This window comes from Oscarella lobularis, chromosome 11, assembly GCF_947507565.1.
Source record: "Oscarella lobularis chromosome 11, ooOscLobu1.1, whole genome shotgun sequence".
In the NCBI taxonomy this organism is placed as follows: domain Eukaryota; kingdom Metazoa; phylum Porifera; class Homoscleromorpha; order Homosclerophorida; family Oscarellidae; genus Oscarella; species Oscarella lobularis.
The window spans coordinates 880488-903956 of NC_089185.1; the positions used below are offsets into that span (position 1 = coordinate 880488).

Sequence of the window (23469 nt, forward strand, 5' to 3'; positions counted from 1 at the left end):
ACGGCTCTACGCTGCCCGTAGCCTGCCTAGAACAGCGGGCAATCGTTCTCTGTCGGTTGGGAGGACATTTGCTCTTATCCGGGAGATTCGCATGCGTAGACAAAGATAAACGATGTCTGGTGGTTCGCCGTCGGACGCGAAAACCGAGCTTGCCGAGCTCGTAAAAAATCGTGCCGAGCTTCAGGTGATCACGCGAACGATATCGTCGATAACGACGTCGCGAGAGACTATTTCGTGCATTCGCTCGATGTTTGATATCAACTCTCTTTCGTTCGTGGCGGAAATTTGGCGCGTTTTAGGAAAATCTCGCCGCACTCGAGCGTCAGATCTACGCTTTCGAAGGCAGCTATCTGGAAGACACTCTCACATACGGGAACATTATTCGAGGCTGGGACGGCTACTTGTCCAACAAGTGAGTCGAATTATTAACTTAGGCAGACGACGGTAAAGACGATGCGTGCAGACCGAGCAATCACAAAGGAGAAAGACGCAATCGAAAATTCAAAGAATCAGAACGTCTCTTCTCCAAATCATCAATAACGTCTCACTGTGTATGTGTAGAACGACTGCATAATTAGTTAAATAAATTATGACTACCTTGAAGTTGTCATAATTTTGAGGTTGATTATATATACTTCTATATAGGCTAATAGCGTTCTTACGTCTGGTGAATTAAGCGATCGATCGGCGTTTCTTCACTCGCAAGACGGTAGTGGTGGCGGTGGCGGTGGCAGTAGTCATGACAATGAAACGCTGCCTACTCATGCTTTGAGTCGAGGTACTGATGAGGGTACCTCGCTAGCCACTCCCGTGCACGGGTCGGCAAGTCGCGGGGGAAGCAGCGATCCTCTTGAGTCGGCTGCTGTAGACGATTTTTCCGTCGTTTCCCATTCGCAAGGAATGCCTTTTCAGTCGCCCGATCACGGGCAGAGTCATAAACATCACAAAGGTTGACTCAGTTGGGTTCTGTACATGTCATCTATTGGCTTCTTCTGTGTATAGCTAATAAGAAGAAGAAGAGCAAACGTCATGGTCACAAAAGTGACGGCATTCCGAAACCAAAGAAGCACAAACCGAGGCCTCTCAGTGACGTGAGTGTGATTCACGCGTAGCTACCTTATCTTTCAACCTTTTTTCTTCTAGGAGTACGACGATTAATGAAAAAAAATGTCGAACTCTCGTAGAAATAGAAAGTGGGCGGGACATAATATAGAAATTGAATGCGCGTGCTCTTGCTTGGAAGATTTTACTATCAACATGAGTCTTTCTCTCTTGGCCTTTGTCGCTTTTTGCGCCGCGTGCAATGCCTTAGATAATGGACTAGCTCGCTCTCCTCCCAGTGAGGCTGTAGGATCGTTCGCGAGTCCCTTTCTTGAGCTGATTTTGTCTCCATGCAGTGGGATGGAACACGTACAACTTTTTCAAAAGGAATTACAACGAGGCCGTTATCATAGAAACTGCACAGGCCCTTGTAGAGACCGGAATGAGAGATCGCGGCTATGTGTACGTGAACATTGATGGAGGTTGGTGGGAAGGAGTAGGCACCGGAACAGCGATCAGAAATTCTTCGGGGTACCTGGAGGTCCGTGAGCCGTTACATACTTTAAATTTGTGCTACGGTGCGATGCCTCGTTCCTAGTATGACAAGAAGCGATTTCCGTCCGGAATGTTGGCTATTTCAAACTATATTCACAGCTTGGATTTAAAGTTTGGGTCAGCAGTTTTTCTATTTCCTAGTGTAGCATTAGATCAATGAAGAGAGCTTTAGCATGTATACGGATGCCGGTGAACGATTTTGTAATCGAGACAAAAACGCCAGCCAGGTACATATAGCAACGTTCAAGATGCACATAAGACAATTGCATGTAAGGGGCACGAGACTCAAGATGCTGAACTATTCGCTTCGTGGGGAGCTGACTACGTCAAAGTTGATGCTTGCAGAACTACAGTACAACTCGCAGGTGTAGGACTGTTCAATGTAGCATCCTTGCCCGGCTTAGGAGAGTCCCGAAATTCTAATGAATCGATGGAAGAATGCCCTCAATGCCACGAAAAGACCAATGGTCTTTTCAAATTGCCTCAACAACTGCACCCTCGTTCCTAACACGTGGCACTCGTGGTGTCCTGGTAAATCTTCTTGTTCTTTCTACTTTTAGCTAACGCTATCTCTGCAGTTGACTCCAATCTGTGGCGAACTTGCGAAGATATAGACAACAATTGGGAAGCAGTCATGACAAATCTCGATTCAGTAGCAAACGCCGGAAAGAAAGGAGCTCCAGGAGGGTGGAACGATCCAGGAAAGTTGCCAGACGAACGTCGTTGAATCAATAGTAAATTCGTAACCCAAATTCAGATATGCTGGAAGTGGGAAATCCTGGTCTGTCCGTCATAGAAAGCAGATCGCACTTCAGTCTCTGGTGCATAACATCAGCCCCGCTCATAGCGGGCAATGACATACGAAATATGACAAAGGTGGTGATAATTGATAATCCAGAGAACGCGTTCAAAATGCTTTCATTGCGTGTAGGATATCACTGAAATTCTGACGAATGCAGAAGCAATTCGTATCAATCAGGAATACGCCGGTAACGCCGGGCAGCGCGTGCATACTACTTCTACGACTGAGGTACGTTTTCACAGAGGGCAAGACATCTTCATGAGATCCCTGCTTCCCTCCCCCTCTACTTCCCATAGATTTGGTACAAACCTCTCCCAAACAGTGAACACGCGGTGATTCTATTCAATCGCGCGGGCAAAACGTCGACAACGATCACAGCATCGTGGAAACTCTTCAACCTAGAAGACAAAACAGAATGCAAAGCAACAAACATTTGGAATCAAACCGAAGTGGAGATCAAAGTTAGTGATCACATTCAAAGGTGAACACAGAGAGGACTGCCTCTCCCTCACTCGCTCGCTTGCTTGCTTTGCTCACCGTGTGTTCAATCTCCAATTTTAGGAGCGTCGGTGTTCACGACGTGGCTTTTTTCAGACTAACTGACTGCACGTAACGTGTTATGAAGAGACAAAGACGGCAGTGACACTAAATGGCTTGCTGTTCCTTTAGAGTGGTGGAGATAGCATTTCTAGTTTCCTAGTCCAGTGCTTCTTGCTATTTGAGTCTTCAACGATATGATGCTCTGTCTCTGGTCGAGCGGCAGAGAGGCAATTTGTTCATCAGAGAGACTAAGCACTTGCATAATCAGAGCGGCCTACCCAGAAAACGTACATGAGGAGGAGCGAACGAGCCACTGAAGTCGAAGATACTTACCTTTTCTTGTTCTCCTGATTCCAATTGATCTAAAAGAAGAAGAAACATTATTAGACTCGGTTTCATCAGAAGTCCAATAAGAGGGACTTTCCAACGCGTGGCGTCAGATTACTAAAGATAACGTCTTTCCTCCTCTGGCGATTTCACCGCTACGATTAAGCATGTGATGCCACAATTTGGCAAGTCAAGACATCTCAATTGACTCGCCCTAAAGTCTGGCATTCCATCGCTCTCGTCTGCGTTTACGGCGTCGAGCCATAAGCCCGGCCAGGATCCAATAAAAGATCCCCGACAAGGAGCCCGCCGCCAAGATTAACAGACAACAATGAAACACCAAAGTCCATTGCCGCAGCTTTTCATCCCGTGCTCATTCGAATTACTTCTAAACATCCTACCATGATCTCACCTGGTCTAACAGGAGCAGGACGAGGAGCAGGAGGAGGAGCAGGAGGAGCAGGAGCCTGAGGGGGAGGAGGTGCCAGATCCCGTTCCCTTTCCCTTTCAGACCTCGGCATGCCAACTGCTCTTGGGTCCGAAGGTCTTACTGGGCCACCAAGAGACGAACCCATCATAGGACCTGGTTGGCTATTGGGCGGTTGTATCGGTGGTTCCTATACGAAGACGGCAGCTAAAAGGGTGGATATATAGGATAAAGAAGGTGCTTGACCCTGTGATATTGTTGAGGTGGCGGCGGCGGCGGCGCTCTCGGTCTCTGTTTCTCGCGTTCGCGAGGCGGCGGAGGTCTTTCTACTAGGGAAGTGATTTGGGGGTGCGGTTGCAATTCTGAGTAAGGTTTGTGAAGAATAGCCTATGGAAGAAGAGCCCCTTCGATGAGAACGTCAACTGCGGCGATTGGGGCACTCACGTCGGCCACTTTGGGGTCAATGATTCGCATGATGAGTTGGGCTTGGAGGAGGGCGTAGGCGAGTTGAGGATTCTGTAGCAACATGCGACGAGCGTCCTCCGGATTCTCTCGAATGCAAAGCTAAGAGAACACGAACTGATTAACTAACGAAGCTTTTCGCGAGAAAATACTTTCATCTGCTTCATCAATTCATACATCTGTTCAGGAGGGAGACTCGCCATCGCTTTCTTTATAGCATCTGGAGCCTCTTCGGGAGCAACGGGCGGCCCATATACAGACGGCTACGTATAAAACTCAACATTATTAAATTTTTAATTAAATAATCTAATTAGGTTTCATAGTAACCGAATATTCGCACCTCTTGCGAACCGATTCCCTGCGAGGAAGGAGGCGGCGGCTGAGACGGAAAGGAAGCGTCTTGAAAGCGATCGACTTCCATGGGAAGCGGATCGCGCTCGCTTCGCGACACCATCGGGATCGGGCCCCCGCCGCGTTCGCTCGCCGCTCCGTCGACGCGCAACGATCGTCCGCTCAACGGGTAGCCGTTTATGTTGCGAATCGCGCTCGCCGCCGTTTCGGCGTCTTCGTACTCGCAGAAGCCGTAGCCTTTCGGCTTGCCGCTGTCGCGATCGTATACGAGTCTATTTGGGGAGGAGAAGGATGAGAACGATGGCGGGAAGCGATTGCGTTTCGGACCGAAAACTGACGACGGGGCCCGCTTCGGAGAATATGTCTTTTAGCTTTTCTTCCGTTGCATCGTAGGGAATATTTCCAACTAGATAATGCAATGAGGCGCGCTGACGCTTGTAAGGCGGCGGAATCCTCACCGAAAACCGACTTCAAGTTCTTGGGTGCTGCCATCTTTAGCGCGCTAGCTAGCCACTAAGAAGTAAGAACAAACAGCTACAAACAGAGAACACTGCAATGGTGGAAGAAAGGCTCGAAGCTGTACCTGACGTCGAGATAGAGGAGGGCCGTTTTAAGTACGTACTGATTAAAGTGTCTGGGGATGGAACGAGCAAGTTCATCGTCAGAGGGTACAACTTCGCATCTTATCACGGTGAAAGCCTGGGTCGTTAGAAATAATGAATTTGATGAATTAAATTAGCTGACGTATACGAGCGCGTAGAGCCAGGCATCAGAGCGTTGGGACTATCATGCGATTGCGTGGGCGGTGGCAGAATTTTGCACGAAGCAGCAGAAAAGAAAATTCTTGTCTACGGATATTCAATGGTGCAGCTACTCTACATGTAGGCAATCTTCTCTAACATCCGTCTCGTACGTAGGGATTTGGCAAGGCCGATCACTCGATTACCGTGGAGAAACTAAAGACATACTACCCAAACTATGAAAGCATAACGTTTAGCAACGAGGGATACTAAGTGTCTTTTTTTGTGGCTGCTACTATATTTGACCAAATTCTTCGAAGGGGAGGGGTCTAGACGCACGCTAGTCATCAAAGACCCGTCATCTTCGTTACCTTCCTAAGCCAAAGAGCTCTTGTTAGAGACAAACCGGACAATCCGACAATGCCACTGGTCAAGAGACAAGTCGAGCCGATCTACGTGAGTCGTACGAAGCTCGACAAATCGGTGAAAAACGAACTGGAAGGCGTCGCGGCGAATACGCTCGCGGGCGTCATTCGCCAGCTGAGCAGCCTGTCGAAACACGCCGAGAACGTCTTCACGGAGCTCTTCAACGAGTCGAGCGCGCACGTACAGCGCTACAAGACGCTGAAAACGAAAGTGGACCACCTGACGGGCAAACTGAAGGAGATGAAATCGCGCAACTATTCGGGTGAGTTCTCCCGCTCGCGCTGACACCGAGACGAACGCTCGTACTCTAGCGAACGTTGGCGACTTGACGACGCAGCACTACCAGTCTCCGGTTCGTGTGGACCATCAGATTCTTTCTCGCGATTCGCTTCCGGCGGCGTTGCGCGAGCTCTACGACACGGCGTGCTTCAAGCCGCCGCCGCTCGAACTGCTCGATCCGCTGCGCGAAGACGGGCGAAATTCGTTGAAATACTTCACCGATCCCAATCACTTTTTCGAGCAGTGGTCGAGCGAGATGAAGAAGCAGGTCGAAGAGAAACGAAAGAAGAGAGTGAGCCGGAACTCCCTCCCTCCCTCCCTCCCTCCCTCCCTCCCGTTGCCGCCCAATATTTTAAAAATGTGATTTCGGATTGTGATATTTTTAGCACGAACGCGGCGTTCATCGTCATCATCATCACGGCGGCGGGACGTCTACGACTCGCGTTCGAAAAGTGAAGAAGAAGCAGTTTGCCGCCGTGGACAAAGAATTCGCCGAGCGACCCACTGGCAATGGATCCGTTCGGCCAGTGTCGTTTGTCGAAGTGCCAACGAATCCGCCACCTCCGCCACCTGGAGTTCCTCCTGTCACAAGTACTACAGATGAAGAAGGAAGGAAGATATCAAAGCCAAGTGTTCCTCCTCCTCCTCCGCCCCCTGGCCCTCCAGGTGGCCCGCCGCCACCGCCGCCGCCACCTCCTCCGCCTGGCGTGCCTAGTGGCCCTCCGCCACCGCCGCCGCCGCCACCACCGGGAGTACCTGCCCCTCCTCCACCTCCTCCACCAAGTGTTCCCAGTGTTCCCAGTGTTCCCAGTGTTCCCGGAGTTCCCGGTGTTCCTGCTCCTCCACCGCCGCCTGGGCCTTCTCTTCCGTCGTCGCCACCTCCTCCACCTCCGCCTGAAATTCAGGTGAGCAGTTCTGCTGCTCCGACTATTGCTCCTTCCGATTCTCGCGGTGATCTTCTCTCGGCTATATTGGCTGGAAAGAAATTGAGAAGAGTCGAGGCAAGTAGTCGAGAGGATAAAAAGAAGGAGGAGGTGTTTGGTGCTGGCGGAGGTGGAGTGGCCGCGATTTTGGCTAGGAGGATTGCCGTCGAAGGCAGTGACTCAGAAGGTGAATCAGATTGGACAGATGATGAGGAATGGGACTGATCATGTCTGAAGCTTGAAATTGGATTGCTTTCTGACCGCACTTTGGATTGTGCCTTTTTTTCTAATAGTTTGTTATTGCCTGTGCATGCATACTGACCATACAGTAGTCATGCCCAATGTTTTTTGAGTGTTTACCTGTACATACATGCGTTGTATTTGCCCACACTTCCGACTGTAGTTCAGATCATTCTCCGCTTTGGGAAAGCTTTTGCTGACTTGACGTTGCCGTAACTTTGAAAGCGTTGACTCGTCGCCACAATTGTCTTCAGAGATGAACAACAAAAGACAATCACGTCTCTTCTCTTTGCCTTGTCAAATGGCACATGCAGTTAGTTTACCTGACGTCTCTCTGAGACGAATTCGTTTTTTCCAAGCGAGCCTCCAAGTCGCTTTCTAATTCCTCCATTTTATCTTGCAAAAAGTCGTTGTGTTTTAGGAGCTTTTGAATGTGAGCCTTCGTCCAAGAACGTTACGTCAAAGCCACGGTCTAGTATCCATATCAGCGTACCTCTGTTTCCTTGAGACAATGCTCCAATCTTACACATTCGAGAGACGGCACCATTTTATGATACAAATGACGTTGGATGTCACTTAAGTCTTCCATCTTTTGGTACAACTGTAGAGGAAGATCAGCTCTCGTCTGCACCAATAAAAATATGAACCAACTTCTTTGTGAAGACGTTCAACGGTGGCTGGTAAATCTCTCTCTCCCTTCGTCGACGTTCGCAATCGCCCCGCTGTTATTGTTCTGTACGTCATGGCTGTTGCAGGTTTCTCACCTTTGGCTGCATCACCCAATAAATCATTTAAGCAATCGCACGTTTGCTTCTTACTTGACTCCGCTGTACTCATGTCCAGGGTCTTTTCTTTGGCCTCCACTTCCCTCTGAAGTTCTTCCCGAAGCCTTGAAATTGATACGTGAGCAGGCAAGCGTGTCATTGAACTGGCAAAACAACCTATCATTTTCAAGCAAGAGTTCTTTTGCCTTCGCTTCCAGAGATTCCACTGTTCTCTTCACAGAATCCACTGTCTATTCAACAATAATGAATGCACTTAGACAGGGTGCTTGCGCTGGCACATACTGAAGTCTTTTGTGGAAACTCCTTAGTCTTCAACACTTCAATATGGTCAGTCTGTTGACTAAGTCTTTGAGCGTCCAGCAAATATGACACGTGCTCATCATAGGCATTCTGTATGCAAAAAACCAATGCAATAAACGCGACCCTCAAAACGTTTCAAAATCAACTTTAATTCTGCTCAGAAGACTGCCAAATGTTTCGTTAGCATCGGCAATCCGGCTGAATGCGTCACTAAATGTTCGAAGACCCTGATAGCTTGGCCGCTTTGATGTTTTCTAATAGATTAAGTCACATGAGCGCTTCGTGTTTGTCACAATGATTTTCCGACGTAACTCACTCGCTCCAGGCTCCGCCTTACTTCCATTACCCCGTCCGTCTCGCGCAAGGCCTTTCGCTGATGGACGCGCCCCCGCGCTATCACATCGACGTCGAGTTGCTCGAGCCGTTTTAGCTGATCGTTTTTCCTCACTTCTCGAGCGAGCGGCTCGACGAAATTGGCCGCTCCCGTCGACCTTCGCACCATTATCGTCGTTTCAGGCGAGAGAAAAAAGCGTTCTTCGGGAGACGACTGTCGAACGGGCGACGAAGACGAAGAATTCGAGAATCCTCTCGAAAATTCGCCGTTTAGCGCTGGAAGCGTTGCGAAATCAACAGACGATCCTTTTCGGGCAACGCGCATTGGAATGGTAGCGGCGAGGAGAGGAGATCGACGTTGTTTTGGCCGAGAAACGCCGTCGTGCGACGTGGCGCTACTTCGCCATCGCTGGCGTCGAGTTTCGTCGCTGCTTCCTGGTCGGCGTAAGTTGTTTTCGTTCAAATGACCCGAGCAGTAGACTTTCACGTCTCTGCGATGGTCGAGAGACGCTCTTTCGAGGACGTCGCGGAGTCGCGACATAACTACGTACGGGACGTTTCAGTTGCTAACCGGATACGTGATGCACTACACTACAAGGTAGTAAGCGAAAAAGTAGGTAAAAGGTAGTGGATGCACGCTAATTGTTTCCAAGCAATAATGAAAGGCTCTCTTGCCAAATGGAAGTTTCACTTCCAATTGTTTGCAGCTGCAGCTGCAGCAACATATGAAGGTGGCCAATAATAATATGCAGCAGCCTGTGATGCTGTTGGCACATCTACCACTCCTTCCTCTTTCTTTCCTCCGTCACCTTGCGGCAGAATCGCTGCTATATCTGCCAATTGAATGATAGGAGCAAGGTCGGCTGAACTGGTGGTGGTCGCTACAGTAGGATTCGTCCCCAGGGACGACATGGCTGCCTGTACGTACACCGCCCCCCCACTCTCACCTCCACCGGACGCCCTCGGAGACTCCGATCTCAACTGATCCTGAGCAATTCTCGAAATCAATTCCAAACCGTTGAGATTCTGAACATTTTCTGGGGTCGGCATGGAAACCGCTCCGCCCCCATCACTGGTCTTCAAAACCGCAGCAGGTAGGACGAACGACGCTGGTGCGCTGACGGCGAGCTTTGCGTCGTTCCGACGCCCGTTCGGCGGCGGCGGCGGCGCGCGCTTCTCCAAGTGCTCGACGAGCCGCGCCACGATGCCGTCGGCGGCGACGTCGAACTTTTCCTCGTCGACGAGAAAGCGCTTCGCTTCGGCAATACAATGCCGAAAACCGTACCAACGATAGTCGTCCGTCGTCGTCGTCGTCGTCGTCGTTGTCGTCGTTTCGGGCGGCGACGAAAGCTCGGTGACGGGCGGCGAGAGTTGCTCGTCCGACGACGACGACGACGACGACGTCTTGTTGTCGTAACCTGTGGGCAATGACGGCTGATCGTACGCGCCCCTTTCTCTCTCACGTGCACGCCGGTCGAAACGAATCGCACGTGATGTCGCCGAGGGTTTTTTCTTACCTCCGTTAGACGTCGTCGCGCTGCCTACGGCTTGCTGAAGTTCTTGTAGATAGTCGATGGTTGCGGTGAGGACGTCGACCTTGTCGTTGCGTACGCGCTGGATGCATAAAAACAAAATGGCGGCGTCGAAAGGAGAGAAAAGGTGTCGCGGGCACTCGCCTGAGTTCGGCTGACGGGCAACATCGCGCGAATCTGTTCGAGACTCTTGTTGATGCGATCTCGACGGCGTTTTTCGATGACGCGATGCGGAACGCTTTGCTCCTTAGCGGGAAGAAATCCAAGAATAGCGGAGGAGCGGTTGGCGCCGCGCGCTTTGTACCAGCGGCTTTTTGCGTTTCTTTGTCTTTTCGGTGGCGTCCGGAGAGGCAAGTTCCATCGTGCGAGTTTGTTGCAGAAGGGAACCACGTTCGAGCGGAAACGAATGGGACGGTCCTCTTCTCCCTAAGCGACCAATCAGGATCGAAACAACCGGGGTCCTGACCACTCGCGTGAGCACTGGTAGGCACGTGCTCTCATGTGTTATATATACACACACAAATATCTATATAATTTCACAACGCGACTGTACTAAATGCGCGAATCCATTGTCGGTCTCAGCTTGTGCCACTTTCCAATGTAGTTATTCGGTGACGCTAGCATTTCTTTCCAGTGAGTCACCTCATTGCCCTCGGCGTCCATCCATGACTCGATTTTGTGACCACCAGAGCCAAACTCGTCAGCGCTTAAGCCAAGTCTTATACCTCCAATAAAATCATTGCTTGTGGCTCTGTCGTAGTCCCAGAGAGTCACCTTAAGTAGACAAGGAAGTGAAGGGAGCAAAAAGAACTGAACAGAAACTATGCCCTACCTCTAGTACACGACGATGCAACGATTCGAGTGTGACGTTTTTGACAACGAGAACTTCTTCCCACACTGGATTTAGACTTTTGAAAACGGTCTTGGTCTTTCGCTTTGTGCTCTTGCTCTTATCTGGCAACAGATAACTAAAGATCGAGAATAATAAGCTCTGAGAGTTGGCTAAATTATTCTTCCCGTTACCACTTAACAAAGGGATCTGACAAGCCGTTAGAGTCAGCAGAAAATAGTCCACGAGCTCGTTTCACGAGTATCTGCAACTGCCCTGAACTTTCTTTCTTTTTCTTTTTCTTAACCTCCTCGCTGTCAGGTGGACAGTAACGAAGAGCCAGCAATAGATCACCTCTGTTGAGGCCACCATCTTCCACAGTTAACTTCACAAAAAGGAAAAGATGACCAGCAAGCGAGCATTGATTTCTTATCTACTCACGCGGTCTTGAAGGGGATACCACGATGGTATTCCTGATGTCAGATCTTGACTAGTCATATCCATTCGAACTTCGCCAAGAAACGAGTTGTGTCCAAATCGATCCCAATCCCAAACGGATAGAGACAACGTACGTCCCTTCAGCTCCTCTTTGCCGAGTTTGTACTACAAATAAAAGATGATGCAACTGTAGCCGCCACCCTGTCAGCTAGATTACTTCTAAGGTTCTGTTGAAAACGGGATTCAACGTTCTCTTTAGGACCTGAGTCTTTCTTTTACCCTTATTCGACTTATCCGGAAGAAGATAGGTTTTAACGTATCTGTTTGAAAAATCCATTCAAAAAAGACTACTCTGTTTTATTGTAAGCGAGAAAACGTACGGATCAGTGCGGCCACCCGATCCAACTGCCGCTATCTGGCGAGCTTCAATCACGTTGATTTCTAGCGTTCCCGTCAGATGATTGTATCGCAGGCCAAAACGAACGTCGCCCGTCACATCGACGCGAGTGCCGCGTCCGGCCAAGCTGTACGTACTTAACGCTAGGCTCTCCTTACTGTCCTACGTTCGGACATTACAGTAGTATGCCTTTCCAATAAACGACAAACTACTTGTTTTTCCTACCCGCTTTGAAAGACCCCCTCGAAACGGAGTCAAGTAGCCGCCACTCCTGATGCTTGAATCGATGCTGGGCGATCGAATTACAGACTCGGCAATTGACTTCTTTTCCGGCACACTTCCGGCGACTTCAGAGTGAAAGTCGTCCGGAGCAACAAAGATAAGTGGCGACTGAGAATTCGATCCGATAGAATCCGTCCTCGTTCGATCCTAAGTCAATCAAACACAACTGTCATTTAGGAATTCGCGAGACGTCTTTCAGCCACCAGGGAAAGCAGGTCAATTGAATTTTTACATTAGCCGGGTCGATTAGCTGCTATTCGCCCACTTACCTGAAGCTCAGTGCTGGAGGGAAGAGCAGGCTGACGTCGCTGCTGCGGCTGCGGAGAAGCTTCCGTGACGGTGACGGGCGGCGGCGGTGGAGGCGGAACGCTGGGCGACGGCCGCCCTTTCAAGCTACCGTCAGTTTTCTTCTTTTTTCTCGATCCTCCAAGAAGAGCGCTCAACTGCGCCGCATCGTGATGAGCTATCTCAAGCGATTCGGAAGACGCGACAGGTGCGGCGATCGCCCCTTCATCGACGTCGCTCGAATCGGCCGAAGCTTCGAAAACAATTTGAAGTCGTTCTTTCGGAGGAATAGGACCGGGCGGTGGAGTCGGAGAGGAAACCGTATCCTTGTCATCTTCATCGACGAAGAAAATATCTGTCTCCTCCTCTTCTTCGTCATCCAATACATATGACACGTCCTCGTTATCTGTAACCCATTCGCCGGAGTCGTGCTGTGCTTTCTTCTTCTGGTTTCCACTCTTTTCGGCGGTCTCCTTCATCCTCTCGCTGCCTCCAGACGACGATGACGTTGACGCTGTCTTTGATACCACGGCAATCTTTTCTAGCATCTGCACTTGCGACTGGCCATCAGTCACTGCAGTCCTCCCGTCGATTTCTGCCGGAGGCGAACTTCTCTCGATAGTTTGAGACGACTCCGGTTCCTGTCGTCGTTCTGGCAGTCTATCAGACTTCTCGTAATCGTCATCGGATACGTCAACGCGACGCGAGCGAAGGAGAAAACCGGAAGAACGGCGACGTGTCAATTCATCTGCTCTGTGTCCACTCGTCGATACCGGAATGGCAGATTGAAGGGTTGCTTGAGGAAAGATTGCACTATGAAGAGACTCTTCTTCATCGTCGTTTTCACTTTCACGCTCTTCCTTGAGTAGTGATATCTCATACAACGTCTGCTTCTCTTCTTTAGTTGTCTCCTCTCTTCCTATTCCAGTTGGCGATTGACGTTTCTGACTATCGCTGTCACTGGAGGAAGTAGAATCGTGTGTGCTTGCCGTGTTTGTAGGCTCGGCTCCACTGCTGCTCTCTCGTACGCTTCTCCTCTCCTTTGTTTCGTTTTCGCTGCTACTATGTCTATTGCGAAAGGACGGTTCTTCAACGTCGCCACCGCCACCACCGTCGTCGTCGTCGTCATTCATGTCTCTTAGGAAGATCCTTCGATTTTGCATCGAACCCAATTTTTCGAACATTGCTAATTGGGATGCGAAATTTTCATTGACTTTCTTGCCCGTCTGCCTCCCATCCGCTCTTCCTCCACCGCCACTTCCATCAGCTTCTGCCTGATCCTCCCCCATCACTGGCCCAGAATCCTAAACACACAGTACATGTATCTAACCAGAGGGGGCCCCCCACCTTTTTTAGACCAATTGCCGTCTACAATTGCGGGTTAGAACAGATGTCAATTTACCATTCGAGTGATCCTTTCAAACAGCGACTCTTTTGGCTTCAACTCCTCTGCGCATGAAAAAAAATTCACCATGTCATTCTCAAATAGAGAACGCCTAGGCCAACCTTTAGCTTGCATCGCCGCCGCCGCCGCCGCCGGATTAGGACTAGGAGTCCTTTTCAGTCTCGGATGCGATCTCTCTAATTCCAATGCATCATCGCTATCATTCTTGACCTGAATAGGGATCTGAGGCAGCTTTCTCCGTTTCGTATTCGGACTCGGCGACATTGACGTAGAAGATCGCGAAGAACTATCCGAAGTCTGTCGACGAGCTCTTCTCACAGGAGGACTACTGTTGCGAGACGAATCGACGGACTGTTCGACTCTCCTGACGGATTCGCTCGATGATGAAGCGCCTATCATCACCGCCGGCACGACAACATCGCCGCCACCGCTCGACGTCACGTCCGTGTCATCGACGCCTCCTTCGTCGGATTCCGTCGCCGTGGGAACGACATCGGGCCGTTCTCTGGATTCTGAGTGAGGCAAAAAGCCGGAAACATACCAATGATGTTTGCACGTACTTAAGGTTCGGCCCCCCCTCCCTACCTTCTTTCGTCTCGACGACGGCGCCTGAATTCTTTTCGGACTTCTTGGAAAAAGATATTGCTGAACGAACGATCACACTTGCTGCTTTGGCGCTGCGATATCGACGAGTGAACCAGTCGCCCGTTCGAGCGAAGAAACCGCGACGATCGCCGGGATTGACGTAGCCTGTCCTCTCCTTCTTCGCCAAGTCGCTTCGCAATTTTCTAACGATGAGAGCGTTCAATGCACTCGTCGCGGCGTGTGAGAGCGCGTCCAAGACAAAGGGGAGGAAGTAGGCTCTTACCGGATTCGTTCTCTTTCCGCTTTTTCGAATTCTTCGTCGCGCGACACGACGGAGAGAATGAGACGCTTTTCTTCGTCCGTCAAATGAGACAAATCAATCGTCGGTGCCGTCGCTGCCATCGTCGCAGGACGTAAACGTACACAGTTCCCCCGCCCCCGACTCCCGCCCGTATATATAGTAGCTACTGTACAATAGACAATAGTCTACATGTCTAATCATATCTGTGTACTGTATAATCGATAGAATGTTTTGAGGGTCACTCATAATAATATTTTGAAAACGCGATAAAACCCAATAGTTTTTTCTCTCTCGCCTATGTAAAAGTCAATTGAGCTCCTTTCAATGTAAAGACTTCATAGTCCTTTACAGCAAAATGCTTCTTGCCCATAAAAAGATCCGACGACGACGCCAGTGGAGTGTCGGCGTCAGCAACACTATCCCAAAAGTAACTGTGAGGAAAATTAGAATACGACTCCGTATTGATATTGCAGTTGTTTGACAGACATAGATCAGCGCCACCTCCAAAGATAGGCCCACAGCTAATAAAACGACGGCTGAAAAAATAGAATCAATGACACTTTTTATACCTAGCATGATAAGCAATTGCATAGTGGTGAATTCGTATACTAAATCTCGTAGGCTGAACGCCGGCGCTGTTCACCAACGTAAAGAGGAAGTTTCTGCACGTAATAAGGTAAGATTGCACTCTGCTATTTTACCTCGTGTTCGCCTTACCTTTGCGAAGGCGCGTATCCGCCGCTCTTCGACGCTGCATTCGTTTTCCACGGCTGATCGCTAAATCCCCCGCATAGATGACCGTCGCTGCCTAGGACGACGACAAACGTCGGTCGATGCTCGTCGCAGTTCTTGTGAAACGATTTCGACGAGAAACCGTCGCGCGAAGCGCGATGCAGTAGTTGCCACTGCTGCTGAGGATTACCGTACCTACGCGTATATAGAGATGTATGCTTTCGTAGCGTCTAGTGCTCCCTCAGCTCTTACCATTCATTTAGAAGTCTTTGATAAGGAAGATGATCTTTCAATAGAAGTTCGGAGTCCTGAAATAGTCGAATCAGTATGCGAGGTCTTAGCGCTTGATTCTGGCCAGCAGGAAGGTGGCATCTAAATAAAAACAGAGAGACCCAGAGTCCGAGTAAAAAAAAAAACCCATTGGGTGATTTTCTTTGGTACCTGTCTAAATCAGCAGGAATCACACCTGTAGGTTCGATCTCTTCCGCATACACGCGACCGTCTATTTGCTGAAATCGAATGTGGTGAATGATACCGGCCAATTTCTGACGCAACGTATTACAGGATCATTTCCGCCTTATGGACGACATGCCTACTTTGCCAACTTTCTCCCGATCCCTTTCGGTCCACTTTTTCACCGCCGTTCCAACGCCCGCCTTGTGCTTGGCCCAGCGCAACATCGAGCGCCAAACGTCCTCTTCCCTCAGAGCAAACTATTACAACAGAACAGAAATAAATTTCTCCACCCCCGCAAAGCCACAAATTTTAGCATCCTCACCTGATCACTGCTAACTAGTTGCATGACGACCCACGACGACATGTCGAGAAATTCTCTCGTCACAACGACGTCTTCGGCATTTTCCATGACAAAGCGCAAGCACGTGTCCAATCGCCTGCGAGATCTCTCGCTCTGCCTATGCCGATGATACTGATCGGCCAGCGTGAGAAACCAGGACGAATTTTTCACGTTGAGCGATTCCCTCAAAAACGTCGTGCACTGCGATTCGAGATCTTGTATGCCAAGTTCTTCGGCGAGAGCCATGACGTCGAAAAGAGAATCGATCGTCAAATGAATCTAGATGGCATCCGGCAAAAAAATCAAATTCACACCTAATTTTTTCAGCCGTTTTTTTGCGAACGCGCGCTACAGCACCTCGTTCGTGTAGATAAACGCCAAAACGGCGCGAAACACGTCGACGTTGCAGCCGGGTTGTTGTATTTGCAGTCGATCGTGCGACGAATACGATCGAGCCCAAAATTCACGTCGCATCGATTTGAAGCGTTCGCAGCGCGCCCAGAGGAGCGTTCTGTGAGCGTATACGCACTCGCCTTCGTCCCCGACCGTAAATTCGACGTCCGCGCTGTCGAAATCGGTAAGTAAATCAGCGATGTCGGACGTGAGCGAGGAACCCGGTTGGGAATCCATTGGTGCATACGGGACGCCCAAATAGAAATAGAGTCATGTCTGCTTCGTTTCCTGTGAAGCTCCACGTCTACGATCTCTCCCGTGGCTTGGCTCGCCAGCTTTCGGAGCCCTTACTCGGCGAGAAGAGCGCTGTAACTGTAAATTCACTCTGTAACCTTTTTTTATTAGGGAAGAGGCTAGACGGCGTATGGTGAGTCGGTCAAACACGTAGCTCACGTTCGCTCTGTAGTCTTGTTTTTTATGATAAGGCATACAGGTGTTCTGGTGTTTGGGAAAGAATACTTTTTCGGATCGTTGGGCATTGAATGGTGTCCACCTGTAAGTCTATAATTTGAATTCTTGCGTTATTGCTCCGAATTTTGTCTCTTAGGGAGGGACTATTTTAGGAACACCCGATCAAGTAATTGACATGGGCAATTCTCACGTTCCTGAGGAGATTTTTAACGAGTATCTGATCAGTCTCAAAGACGACTTTAGGTTAGAGGGCGCTTTTTCGTTGGCACCGCTTTTTTATTTGAGCGTCCTTCCTTTGTTGTTTTAGCCCAAGCAGTTATCACCTGCTTGAACACAACTGCAACAATTTTTCTGCTGAAATTGTTCAGTTTCTAACTGGAAACCCCATACCTCAGCACATCACCAACCTACCCCAAGAAGTCATGAGCACGTAATGTCGAACTAAAGATTTTTTAAAAAAATTGATAATTCATTACTGAGCTCTAGTCCTTTCGGTGCCATGCTAAAGCCCATACTTGACTCCATGTCGATGCGTTCAGCTTCACCGGCATCATCTTCTCAGCTTCAGGGGCGGGTGCAGCCTTCATCGACTCGTAGATTAGATGCGAGTTCGAGCCCAAGTCCAAGTTCAACCAAAACGAATAAAAAAATGTTCTACTGGCCTTTGAACCAGGTCGCAATGTTTACCCTTGGGGTATATTCCGAGTTTCTTTACGTTTTTGTTTCCATAAGGCTTTGAAAAAGTGTGAAGCTCTATTGGAAGACAGCTGGGTAGCAAGTTCAGAGTATGCTGCAGCAGATGAAGCAAGGCAAACTATTTCTCAACTACTAAGTCACCTAAAGACAGAATCTACTCCCTTCCCTACGTCCGTTCTTTCTCTGATTGGTAGAACGCACCGCAGCAGGAATATTTTTAGGCATGCTTACATTATTTAGGAAATTTGCTGTCTTATAAGTCGGAGGAAAAGAAAAAGGAGCCTCTTTTGAACGGACTGGAACTTCTCTCTTTAGTTGTACTATCTGAAAAAGGGCGGTCTCACTACGTTCAAAAATCGGGTACCGAATTATCATACCAATCTTTGTAGCGTCCGAGTATGGTGCCCTTAGATCATCTTATATTCAGACTTTTGCGCTCGTATGCAAAGAGAGGTGATCAGGACATTGATCTCGCTCTCATACACCTGGTACCGTGTAAGCATATAAATGGTGCTGACTGGTGACTGTAATTTTACAGCTTTGCAACCTTTGTTCGCGTGACGACGGTGCTTACCTTGCCGATAGCTCTAGATGGAAAATAGCTTCGTCAAAGTCGACAAACAATGTCGACGAAGCAGTATCTTTTGTTGTAGAGCGTCTAACGTCTAAGGAAAGTGCCACCTGTTGGCCTGACGCTGCGAGACTTTTTCACAACCTGGCACTCGTCAAGGTCAGACGACATTGCGATTTTTCGAGGGTCTAAAGAACTGTTTAGATGTCTTATGACAACGAACTTGCGATTGCGTCCGCTTCACTTGAGTGCATCAAACATCAGGTACCTACAGATGTAGGTAAGGAAAGCTGCGCTTAGCCAATAACTGTACGCAATTGATTACGGAGTTTGCATCTAGCAAGGTGGCTCTTTCCTGGTCTCTTAGCCGTTGCTCAAAGAAACGCACAAGTAGGCATTACGAATTAGAGGGTATTGAGATTGATCCAGATGAATTGAAGGCCTGCGAGCTTGCCGTTATGCTGTACGACAGATCTGAAACGTATAGCCAGGAAAGTTTCTGGGAGGAAAGAAATGATTACCTTACCTACCTAGAATTTGAACGTATCATAAAGACTTAAGATTGCGCTTGTATATCTATTACAATGAATTGTACGATATTTGCCTATCAATTGGATACACTGAGACCTTTGCTTGCTATTTTTTCAGGTGGCACGTAAGCCGTCTGATCCCCTAGTGCTACAAGCTCAGAAGCGTACAGTATAACGAATGCTTTAATTAACGCAACAATAAGCGTTTTACTTTGTGACCACTCCTCTGTTATCTACAATAAAAAGCAGCGACTGTGACTAGCCACTCTACTACTCAATACCGTGCGCAAAAATCAGCACCAGGCCCGGAAAAGCTGTCATGCTGTCTCCCATGTGTTCATTCTCGAGATGCATAACAACAACGGCCTGTTTGCCCGGTATTCGCTTCGTATTGTACTGCTCGTATCGTCGTCTATTCAACTGTCGAGTCTCCAGCGAACTGAGACCGGGCGGCCATTTGCGTTCGTGCGCGTTCTCCATCAATTCATTACACAGCCACGTGGGGCAATTGCTGTCGATGAGAGCGCGTTTGATGACGGCTTGCAAAACGGCGTCCGGCGTCGATATCATGCCACCCCACCGACTTACGCGCGCCGGGGCAAGATTGATCATCCAGTGTGCAATCTGTGACCTTCGTTCGGCGTCCTCGAGAGGAAGAGACGGCCCAATGTGAGATAGCCGCAGCGAGCGGATCATGTCCTTTAGCAGGCAAATCTCGCGATTCTGTTCGCGCAATTTCGCTCCCTGCTCCTGGACGAGAGTTCCTTGCTCGTGTATTAGAGCTTCGAGGGAGTTGACTTTTTCGCGTAGGGAACGAACGCAGTTGTGCTGCAGCAACTACAAGAAAAAAAGGAAGACTACGTAATACGTTTCTCGACGTACGTAATTAGCGGACTTGGCCCGCTGAATTAATAATCAATAATTTTGTCACTCTCTAATTAATTTTGGAGAGATTGTTACTGAATTTGCATGTTTCGATATTGAATTGTGAAACTACAGTATTATCGCCCAGAAGGACAACGCCTAGGCCGTTTCGAGGACAATGACTTCATCGCTTTAGCACACTCCCCCTCTCTCCCTCTTCTCTCTCTCTCTCTCTCTCTATCACTGACCTCGTCTAGCGGTACTTTCGATCCGCAGCCTTTCTCACAATCAACAGGACGCTTTGGATTGTGTTTACACGTCGTCAAGTGAGCGTCGAGCGCGTCGAGCTTTACGATCGCCTGGCAACCGAACGACGCGTTGTCGCAGGCGATTTTGAGACGAGCGAGCAGATTGCGAACGATGCGCGGCGGCTGAACGAGATCGCGCCCGTCGACGTGACTCCGATCGACCGGACAGGACGCGTGGCCACGCTTGAGCCACTCGTTGATGCAACTTACGCAGAATATGTGCTCGCATTGAGGAGCCTGGACGGGCGATTCGTACACGCCGCCGCAGATCGAACAGATTAACTCCTCGTCGACGTCGCCTTCGAATCGATGGACGTCGTAGCCCATGAGACGGAGGAGAAAAGGGCGAAACCTAAACAGAATGTTGTGTAGGTGTGTGCGTGCGCTAATCGAAATCACGGACGTCACTACAGTATATTGAAACTCTCTATTGATAATTTCCAAAATGGTCTAGTCATGATATTTCTGGTACCTTCATTAAAATTGATTACCTGTTTGTCAACAATGTCCTCTTCTATTACCTGACTTATATACGTAGCAACAGCTTGCTTTAGAAACTCTTCTAATGTCATTGATGGTCCGCTCAGTCCCACTGCCTGAAATTGCCAATGAATATGTTAGTCTATGAAGATAAGCTTACTGAAACATTACTTCTTGCAGTGCTCTTTCAAGATTGTCCGCTCTAAAGATCAACTAATGACTGATAGGGTTTCCATTTCATTGTTATTTACCCTGACTGTTTGCCTTGTAATTGCAATAGAGCACTTTCACAAAGCGTCTTATTTACCAGTGCTAAGAAGCCAATGAATTCTCCCAATCAAAAAGATTCATTTACCACAATTTGACACGTCAAGAAGATTAAACAAGCTTTTGGCTTTCCTTAGAAAATCTAAATCAAACGCCTGCCTTTGCCACCGACAATAATTCACTCCATCAGTAAAACCTCGGAGAATGAGACAGGCTTTGACTCCCGTTGAAAATATAGCATACGAGACGAGTTCATGCGATCTGCACTGTAGTCTGCTAGCAAGCCGCTCTGCATACACAGGAGGAACAGGTCTGTTGAAGAGCTTAGTGAGATAGAAAAAAACACACATGGCTACTAGACTATATCCTAACTTTAGCAGCAGATGCAGCAAATCGGTAAACAGCGACCCAGTCAATCCAACAGCATCTTCACTACCTAACATGTGAGCACTGCATCGTCAATGAACCATAGACCGCTTCTGAGAGTCTATGCCTACTTTTCTTAGTGGTCATTATAAGATATGCATTATAAATATGATCCTGAAACAAGGCGTCCGAGTGGTGGACTGAAACGAGTTCCTTTCTAGCCCTTTCCACCGCCGACTGCAATTCAACTTTATCACCAAAACTGCGGAGAAGTTATGCAATCTATAAAAATTATTGAGAAATTTCTAATTCTCACTATTCGACTAAAAATGCGACGGGATCGTCAGGCTTCAGTTGAAGTACGTCATTCAACGCCTGTTGTATGTGACGCAGAATTCCAGATTTTTCTGAAGACAGACGATGAGCAAGCGGAAGTCTCGGCATTCAACGTACTTAGGTAGTCCTCCGGCGTGTCTTCGGAGGAAGTTTGTTGCACTCCGCGTCTTCTTTCTGGTCGAGAACGATGCATTTGTAGAATGTAGACTGGTCCCGGATAATGGCTGGCACTGCCTTGAAGAGGCTCATGGCCGAATACAAGCGTACGAAGCTTTAGATTTGATCTCAAGTTCACCGCGCTTATTGTACGGTTTTAGAATTAACTCTAAATCCACCCGAAGGAATCATCGCTGGTAGATAAACCGACCTTCTGGAAAGAAGCGACCTGTTTTGGAATTTTTCAGGTCCTAAAAACGAAGAAAATTTCTTCGAATGGGAAGCGATTATAATGTGAGAATCCAAAAAGCGTGCGGCACGTAGCAAACGACTAACTTCAGAGGCCCAGATGGGACTCCCTTCGATGGGGGCGCCTTTCCTGTGGAATTGATTTTTCCTAAGGACTATCCTCTCAGTCCACCTAAAATGAGATTCACGTGCGAAATGTTTCATCCAAACGGTGAGGCAGATAAAATCCCATGGCCATTTCATTGATTTGGCGTTCCACACATGGCTGTATTTAATTAATTAATTGATTTTGTCTCTAGTCTATCCCGATGGTCGCGTTTGCATATCAATACTTCACGCGCCCGGCGACGATCCTCTCGGTTATGAACGAAGTGAAGAGAGGTGGAGTCCTGTGCAGAGTGTGGAAAAAATTCTTCTTTCCGTTGTTAGCATGTTGGCAGGTGGTTCACAAAAAAACACTACTTTTTAACTGATTTTAATGTTTGATGCTAGAACCGAACCCGGAAAGTGGTGCTGACGTTGACGCTTCTGTGAGAACAGTAGCACATGTACAGTATTTCCCATATCGATGATTTTCTTCTCATATAGAAAATGTGGAGAGATAACAGGGAGCAGTTTTGCAAGATTGCTGATCGTTTGGTGAAAAAATCGTTAGGTCTTCCCCATTAGAGTGATTCTGTACTGTACATCGACGATGATTAGGCTCCACTAAACGCAGAGGGAGCAGTTACCTAGTTTTAGATGATGCTGTAAGTACCAAGTACACGTTTTCTCTAAACTGTAGGCATTGTCTTTCTTACGGACGACCCTACTACGGATGGCAGTACTTGAGGCGCATTTGGAGTACCTTCATTCATTTTTTCAATGACGTATTCTAATCCTTTTTGAGCCTGCAAATACAAATCAATTCCATCTGAGAGAGTTAGAGAGGACAAAGCAAATGAAGACCTTTTTTATGTTATCTTTGAATCTCATCAGCCCAAATGCCTGCAGGGCTTTCGAAAACCCATACACATTGGAGTTGATCCATACTTGTCGTTTGCAGCAAGTCCTGCATAGAGAGTAAGATTCTTAGACAGATTTTCCTGTACATTCTCTAATTTCTTTACCATTCTTTGTTCTCTGGATTTGGATAGTAGGTGCACTTTTCTTCTACCGACATTATACGTGTCATATTCAGATTTCTCGTATACGTCACAAACGTCTCTTCGTCAGGATCCACTATTGATTCCTCAAGCACAACGGCTTCAGTAGTAGATCCAGAAACGAACTACGGTGCGGAATCAGAGACTGCCTCGTACACGATTATGATCTCTTTTCCCTACTCTTTTGCCCCATTGAGGAAGTCGGTTCGTTTTGCCGAATAGCCGTTTTGATTTTAGTTTACCGTCGTCGAGTTCCCTTGAAAGGGGTTCAGAATCAAGTTTTCGAGCGTCTGAGGCCTGATACCGGCTGATTGTGTCTTCCCAAAGAACGTGCTTTGCCATTGGATTAGGATATCTCTTCCATAGTGCCGTAGTCACTTGATCCCATCGATTTCTGAACGTAAAGGACAAGTTGGGAGAGCTCTTTGCCAGCCAAAAAGGTATCTTACTTTACTGTGTGAACGCTCGAATAAAATTTGCCTTGAAACGATGCCATAATTGGCGAAAGAAGAGCAATAACGTCT

The 23469-nt window shown here is 48.3% G+C and overlaps 13 protein-coding genes across 22 annotated transcripts; 5 read left to right on the forward strand and 8 right to left on the reverse strand.

Moving 5' to 3' along the window:
* Window positions 1–83: 83 nt before the first annotated feature.
* On the forward strand, window positions 84–1275 carry LOC136193257 (chromatin modification-related protein MEAF6-like). Its single transcript, XM_065982111.1, has 6 exons — window positions 84–184; window positions 300–412; window positions 464–551; window positions 646–949; window positions 1003–1091; window positions 1144–1275. Exons 1-6 carry the CDS (start codon window positions 113–115, stop codon window positions 1156–1158), a joined length of 681 nt encoding a protein of 226 aa, XP_065838183.1. The 5' UTR covers window positions 84–112; the 3' UTR covers window positions 1159–1275.
* LOC136193245 (uncharacterized) lies at window positions 1237–3186 on the forward strand. The gene is made up of 11 exons (XM_065982095.1): window positions 1237–1339; window positions 1398–1582; window positions 1640–1713; window positions 1769–1823; window positions 1871–1948; window positions 2001–2127; window positions 2175–2294; window positions 2351–2472; window positions 2528–2626; window positions 2695–2879; window positions 2960–3186. The coding sequence occupies exons 1-11, from the start codon at window positions 1258–1260 to the stop codon at window positions 3009–3011; spliced, it is 1179 nt and encodes a 392-aa protein (XP_065838167.1). The 5' UTR covers window positions 1237–1257; the 3' UTR covers window positions 3012–3186.
* Window positions 2999–5018, reverse strand: LOC136193247 (cleavage stimulation factor subunit 2-like). The gene is made up of 9 exons (XM_065982098.1): window positions 4964–5018; window positions 4833–4911; window positions 4495–4777; window positions 4307–4417; window positions 4137–4256; window positions 3939–4079; window positions 3678–3882; window positions 3272–3300; window positions 2999–3212 (listed from the first exon to the last, which is right to left on the reverse strand). The coding sequence occupies exons 1-9, from the start codon at window positions 4995–4997 to the stop codon at window positions 3087–3089; spliced, it is 1128 nt and encodes a 375-aa protein (XP_065838170.1). The 5' UTR covers window positions 4998–5018; the 3' UTR covers window positions 2999–3086.
* Window positions 5019–5585: 567 nt separating this feature from the next.
* On the forward strand, window positions 5586–7275 carry LOC136193243 (actin-binding protein WASF2-like). Its single transcript, XM_065982093.1, has 3 exons — window positions 5586–5933; window positions 5983–6242; window positions 6337–7275. Exons 1-3 carry the CDS (start codon window positions 5666–5668, stop codon window positions 7096–7098), a joined length of 1290 nt encoding a protein of 429 aa, XP_065838165.1. The 5' UTR covers window positions 5586–5665; the 3' UTR covers window positions 7099–7275.
* Window positions 6742–10492, reverse strand: LOC136193241 (uncharacterized protein C6orf118-like). 3 transcript variants are annotated; one of them, XM_065982091.1, is made up of 12 exons: window positions 10368–10492; window positions 10208–10309; window positions 10049–10145; window positions 8515–9949; window positions 8345–8452; window positions 8181–8288; window positions 8055–8128; window positions 7932–8002; window positions 7765–7883; window positions 7607–7714; window positions 7437–7552; window positions 6742–7361 (listed from the first exon to the last, which is right to left on the reverse strand). In XM_065982091.1, the coding sequence occupies exons 4-12, from the start codon at window positions 9070–9072 to the stop codon at window positions 7283–7285; spliced, it is 1341 nt and encodes a 446-aa protein (XP_065838163.1). In that variant the 5' UTR covers window positions 9073–9949; window positions 10049–10145; window positions 10208–10309; window positions 10368–10492; the 3' UTR covers window positions 6742–7282. The 3 variants fall into 3 exon arrangements, with proteins under 3 accessions (XP_065838163.1, XP_065838164.1, XP_065838162.1); XM_065982092.1 differs by having other exon boundaries at window positions 6742–7177; window positions 7234–7361; window positions 8515–10145; XM_065982090.1 differs by having other exon boundaries at window positions 8515–10145.
* LOC136193026 (hairy/enhancer-of-split related with YRPW motif protein 2-like) lies at window positions 9219–10424 on the reverse strand. Its single transcript, XM_065981815.1, has 5 exons — window positions 10368–10424; window positions 10208–10309; window positions 10049–10145; window positions 9479–9949; window positions 9219–9364 (listed from the first exon to the last, which is right to left on the reverse strand). The coding sequence occupies exons 1-5, from the start codon at window positions 10422–10424 to the stop codon at window positions 9219–9221; spliced, it is 873 nt and encodes a 290-aa protein (XP_065837887.1).
* Window positions 10493–10565: 73 nt separating the features above from the next.
* Window positions 10566–14728, reverse strand: LOC136193228 (synaptotagmin-like protein 2). The gene is made up of 12 exons (XM_065982074.1): window positions 14568–14728; window positions 14285–14487; window positions 13801–14211; window positions 13697–13743; window positions 12279–13598; window positions 11953–12156; window positions 11711–11889; window positions 11548–11650; window positions 11334–11495; window positions 11087–11277; window positions 10896–11031; window positions 10566–10837 (listed from the first exon to the last, which is right to left on the reverse strand). Exons 1-12 carry the CDS (start codon window positions 14684–14686, stop codon window positions 10616–10618), a joined length of 3297 nt encoding a protein of 1098 aa, XP_065838146.1. The 5' UTR covers window positions 14687–14728; the 3' UTR covers window positions 10566–10615.
* Window positions 14729–14782: 54 nt separating this feature from the next.
* LOC136193236 (kelch-like protein 12) lies at window positions 14783–16750 on the reverse strand. Its single transcript, XM_065982083.1, has 8 exons — window positions 16471–16750; window positions 16096–16392; window positions 15914–16030; window positions 15759–15862; window positions 15570–15689; window positions 15303–15512; window positions 15155–15247; window positions 14783–15106 (listed from the first exon to the last, which is right to left on the reverse strand). The coding sequence occupies exons 1-8, from the start codon at window positions 16741–16743 to the stop codon at window positions 14881–14883; spliced, it is 1440 nt and encodes a 479-aa protein (XP_065838155.1). The 5' UTR covers window positions 16744–16750; the 3' UTR covers window positions 14783–14880.
* On the forward strand, window positions 16742–18876 carry LOC136193239 (uncharacterized). Its single transcript, XM_065982088.1, has 13 exons — window positions 16742–16860; window positions 16912–16933; window positions 16992–17061; window positions 17114–17220; window positions 17285–17407; window positions 17464–17650; window positions 17710–17863; window positions 17914–18033; window positions 18085–18161; window positions 18212–18403; window positions 18449–18524; window positions 18585–18634; window positions 18685–18876. The coding sequence occupies exons 1-13, from the start codon at window positions 16779–16781 to the stop codon at window positions 18802–18804; spliced, it is 1380 nt and encodes a 459-aa protein (XP_065838160.1). The 5' UTR covers window positions 16742–16778; the 3' UTR covers window positions 18805–18876.
* Window positions 18877–18922: 46 nt separating this feature from the next.
* On the reverse strand, window positions 18923–20313 carry LOC136193250 (E3 ubiquitin-protein ligase NRDP1-like). Its single transcript, XM_065982101.1, has 2 exons — window positions 19887–20313; window positions 18923–19611 (listed from the first exon to the last, which is right to left on the reverse strand). Exons 1-2 carry the CDS (start codon window positions 20271–20273, stop codon window positions 19045–19047), a joined length of 954 nt encoding a protein of 317 aa, XP_065838173.1. The 5' UTR covers window positions 20274–20313; the 3' UTR covers window positions 18923–19044.
* Window positions 20314–20341: 28 nt separating this feature from the next.
* LOC136193255 (tubulin polyglutamylase complex subunit 1-like) lies at window positions 20342–21598 on the reverse strand. Of its 6 annotated transcripts, none has more exons than XR_010671296.1 (10): window positions 21513–21598; window positions 21376–21466; window positions 21191–21321; window positions 21066–21129; window positions 20890–21005; window positions 20782–20835; window positions 20684–20738; window positions 20587–20628; window positions 20468–20542; window positions 20342–20418 (listed from the first exon to the last, which is right to left on the reverse strand). XR_010671296.1 is itself a non-coding variant. In XM_065982108.1 (10 exons), the coding sequence occupies exons 1-10, from the start codon at window positions 21586–21588 to the stop codon at window positions 20401–20403; spliced, it is 717 nt and encodes a 238-aa protein (XP_065838180.1). In that variant the 5' UTR covers window positions 21589–21598; the 3' UTR covers window positions 20342–20400. The 6 variants fall into 6 exon arrangements, 4 of the variants coding, with proteins under 4 accessions (XP_065838180.1, XP_065838178.1, XP_065838177.1 ...); XR_010671295.1 differs by having other exon boundaries at window positions 20678–20738; XM_065982108.1 differs by having other exon boundaries at window positions 20598–20628; window positions 20678–20738.
* An 8-nt stretch (window positions 21599–21606) lies between these two features.
* LOC136193262 (ubiquitin-conjugating enzyme E2 G2-like) lies at window positions 21607–22583 on the forward strand. The gene is made up of 7 exons (XM_065982117.1): window positions 21607–21658; window positions 21713–21748; window positions 21800–21845; window positions 21893–22011; window positions 22100–22240; window positions 22293–22330; window positions 22389–22583. Exons 1-7 carry the CDS (start codon window positions 21616–21618, stop codon window positions 22467–22469), a joined length of 504 nt encoding a protein of 167 aa, XP_065838189.1. The 5' UTR covers window positions 21607–21615; the 3' UTR covers window positions 22470–22583.
* LOC136193259 (PRELI domain-containing protein 1, mitochondrial-like) lies at window positions 22153–23463 on the reverse strand. Of its 3 annotated transcripts, none has more exons than XM_065982114.1 (7): window positions 23395–23463; window positions 23250–23339; window positions 23126–23201; window positions 22910–23070; window positions 22749–22851; window positions 22532–22690; window positions 22154–22481 (listed from the first exon to the last, which is right to left on the reverse strand). In XM_065982114.1, the coding sequence occupies exons 1-6, from the start codon at window positions 23439–23441 to the stop codon at window positions 22574–22576; spliced, it is 594 nt and encodes a 197-aa protein (XP_065838186.1). In that variant the 5' UTR covers window positions 23442–23463; the 3' UTR covers window positions 22154–22481; window positions 22532–22573. The 3 variants fall into 3 exon arrangements, with proteins under 3 accessions (XP_065838185.1, XP_065838186.1, XP_065838187.1); XM_065982115.1 differs by lacking the exon at window positions 22154–22481 and having other exon boundaries at window positions 22566–22690; window positions 22910–22952; window positions 23003–23070; XM_065982113.1 differs by having other exon boundaries at window positions 22153–22690.
* Window positions 23464–23469: the final 6 nt, after the last annotated feature.

Coding starts and splice junctions, on each gene's coding strand:
- LOC136193239 (XM_065982088.1), top strand. CDS start 16,779: ATGTCTGCTTCGTTTCCTGTGAAGCTCCACGTCTACGATCTCTCCCGT. Junction 17,221..17,284: donor AGTCTCAAAGACGACTTTAG/GTTAGAGGGCGC, acceptor TTGTTGTTTTAG/CCCAAGCAGTTATCACCTGC. Junction 18,034..18,084: donor TCACTACGTTCAAAAATCGG/GTACCGAATTAT, acceptor TGGTGCCCTTAG/ATCATCTTATATTCAGACTT.
- LOC136193257 (XM_065982111.1), top strand. CDS start 113: ATGTCTGGTGGTTCGCCGTCGGACGCGAAAACCGAGCTTGCCGAGCTC. Junction 185..299: donor AAAATCGTGCCGAGCTTCAG/GTGATCACGCGA, acceptor GGCGCGTTTTAG/GAAAATCTCGCCGCACTCGA. Junction 950..1,002: donor GAGTCATAAACATCACAAAG/GTTGACTCAGTT, acceptor TTCTGTGTATAG/CTAATAAGAAGAAGAAGAGC.
- LOC136193228 (XM_065982074.1), bottom strand. CDS start 14,686: ATGGCAGCGACGGCACCGACGATTGATTTGTCTCATTTGACGGACGAA. Junction 13,744..13,800: donor GGCGGCGATGCAAGCTAAAG/GTTGGCCTAGGC, acceptor TTTCATGCGCAG/AGGAGTTGAAGCCAAAAGAG. Junction 11,278..11,333: donor GGTATCCCCTTCAAGACCGC/GTGAGTAGATAA, acceptor CTTTTTGTGAAG/TTAACTGTGGAAGATGGTGG.
- LOC136193250 (XM_065982101.1), bottom strand. CDS start 20,273: ATGGGCTACGACGTCCATCGATTCGAAGGCGACGTCGACGAGGAGTTA. Junction 19,612..19,886: donor CGAAAGTACCGCTAGACGAG/GTCAGTGATAGA, acceptor TTTTTCTTGTAG/TTGCTGCAGCACAACTGCGT.
- LOC136193255 (XM_065982105.1), bottom strand. CDS start 21,588: ATGCATCGTTCTCGACCAGAAAGAAGACGCGGAGTGCAACAAACTTCC. Junction 20,836..20,889: donor AGCCTGTCTCATTCTCCGAG/GTTTTACTGATG, acceptor CGTTTGATTTAG/ATTTTCTAAGGAAAGCCAAA. Junction 20,739..20,781: donor TCTTGACGTGTCAAATTGTG/GTAAATGAATCT, acceptor TTGGCTTCTTAG/CACTGGTAAATAAGACGCTT.
- LOC136193247 (XM_065982098.1), bottom strand. CDS start 4,997: ATGGCAGCACCCAAGAACTTGAAGTCGGTTTTCG. Junction 4,912..4,963: donor GAACTTGAAGTCGGTTTTCG/GTGAGGATTCCG, acceptor TGCATTATCTAG/TTGGAAATATTCCCTACGAT. Junction 4,080..4,136: donor TTGACCCCAAAGTGGCCGAC/GTGAGTGCCCCA, acceptor CTTCTTCCATAG/GCTATTCTTCACAAACCTTA.
- LOC136193236 (XM_065982083.1), bottom strand. CDS start 16,743: ATGGATTCCCAACCGGGTTCCTCGCTCACGTCCGACATCGCTGATTTA. Junction 15,690..15,758: donor ATTCCTGCTGATTTAGACAG/GTACCAAAGAAA, acceptor GTTTTTATTTAG/ATGCCACCTTCCTGCTGGCC. Junction 15,248..15,302: donor GGATACGCGCCTTCGCAAAG/GTAAGGCGAACA, acceptor TATTACGTGCAG/AAACTTCCTCTTTACGTTGG.
- LOC136193243 (XM_065982093.1), top strand. CDS start 5,666: ATGCCACTGGTCAAGAGACAAGTCGAGCCGATCTACGTGAGTCGTACG. Junction 5,934..5,982: donor GAAATCGCGCAACTATTCGG/GTGAGTTCTCCC, acceptor CTCGTACTCTAG/CGAACGTTGGCGACTTGACG. Junction 6,243..6,336: donor AAGAGAAACGAAAGAAGAGA/GTGAGCCGGAAC, acceptor TGATATTTTTAG/CACGAACGCGGCGTTCATCG.
- LOC136193259 (XM_065982113.1), bottom strand. CDS start 23,441: ATGGCATCGTTTCAAGGCAAATTTTATTCGAGCGTTCACACAGTAAA. Junction 23,340..23,394: donor TCGAGCGTTCACACAGTAAA/GTAAGATACCTT, acceptor CTTTACGTTCAG/AAATCGATGGGATCAAGTGA. Junction 23,071..23,125: donor TTCCTCAATGGGGCAAAAGA/GTAGGGAAAAGA, acceptor TCCGCACCGTAG/TTCGTTTCTGGATCTACTAC.
- LOC136193241 (XM_065982091.1), bottom strand. CDS start 9,072: ATGTCGCGACTCCGCGACGTCCTCGAAAGAGCGTCTCTCGACCATCGC. Junction 7,884..7,931: donor CATGAGTACAGCGGAGTCAA/GTAAGAAGCAAA, acceptor TGGGTGATGCAG/CCAAAGGTGAGAAACCTGCA. Junction 7,362..7,436: donor TCGTCTCAGAGAGACGTCAG/GTAAACTAACTG, acceptor TCATCTCTGAAG/ACAATTGTGGCGACGAGTCA.
- LOC136193245 (XM_065982095.1), top strand. CDS start 1,258: ATGAGTCTTTCTCTCTTGGCCTTTGTCGCTTTTTGCGCCGCGTGCAAT. Junction 1,340..1,397: donor ACTAGCTCGCTCTCCTCCCA/GTGAGGCTGTAG, acceptor GTCTCCATGCAG/TGGGATGGAACACGTACAAC. Junction 1,824..1,870: donor GAGACAAAAACGCCAGCCAG/GTACATATAGCA, acceptor ATTGCATGTAAG/GGGCACGAGACTCAAGATGC.
- LOC136193026 (XM_065981815.1), bottom strand. CDS start 10,424: ATGGAACTTGCCTCTCCGGACGCCACCGAAAAGACAAAGAAACGCAAA. Junction 10,310..10,367: donor AGAAACGCAAAAAGCCGCTG/GTACAAAGCGCG, acceptor CTTCCCGCTAAG/GAGCAAAGCGTTCCGCATCG. Junction 10,146..10,207: donor TGCCCGTCAGCCGAACTCAG/GCGAGTGCCCGC, acceptor TTATGCATCCAG/CGCGTACGCAACGACAAGGT.
- LOC136193262 (XM_065982117.1), top strand. CDS start 21,616: ATGGCTGGCACTGCCTTGAAGAGGCTCATGGCCGAATACAAGC. Junction 21,749..21,799: donor ACCCGAAGGAATCATCGCTG/GTAGATAAACCG, acceptor GGAATTTTTCAG/GTCCTAAAAACGAAGAAAAT. Junction 22,331..22,388: donor GTGCTGACGTTGACGCTTCT/GTGAGAACAGTA, acceptor CTTCTCATATAG/AAAATGTGGAGAGATAACAG.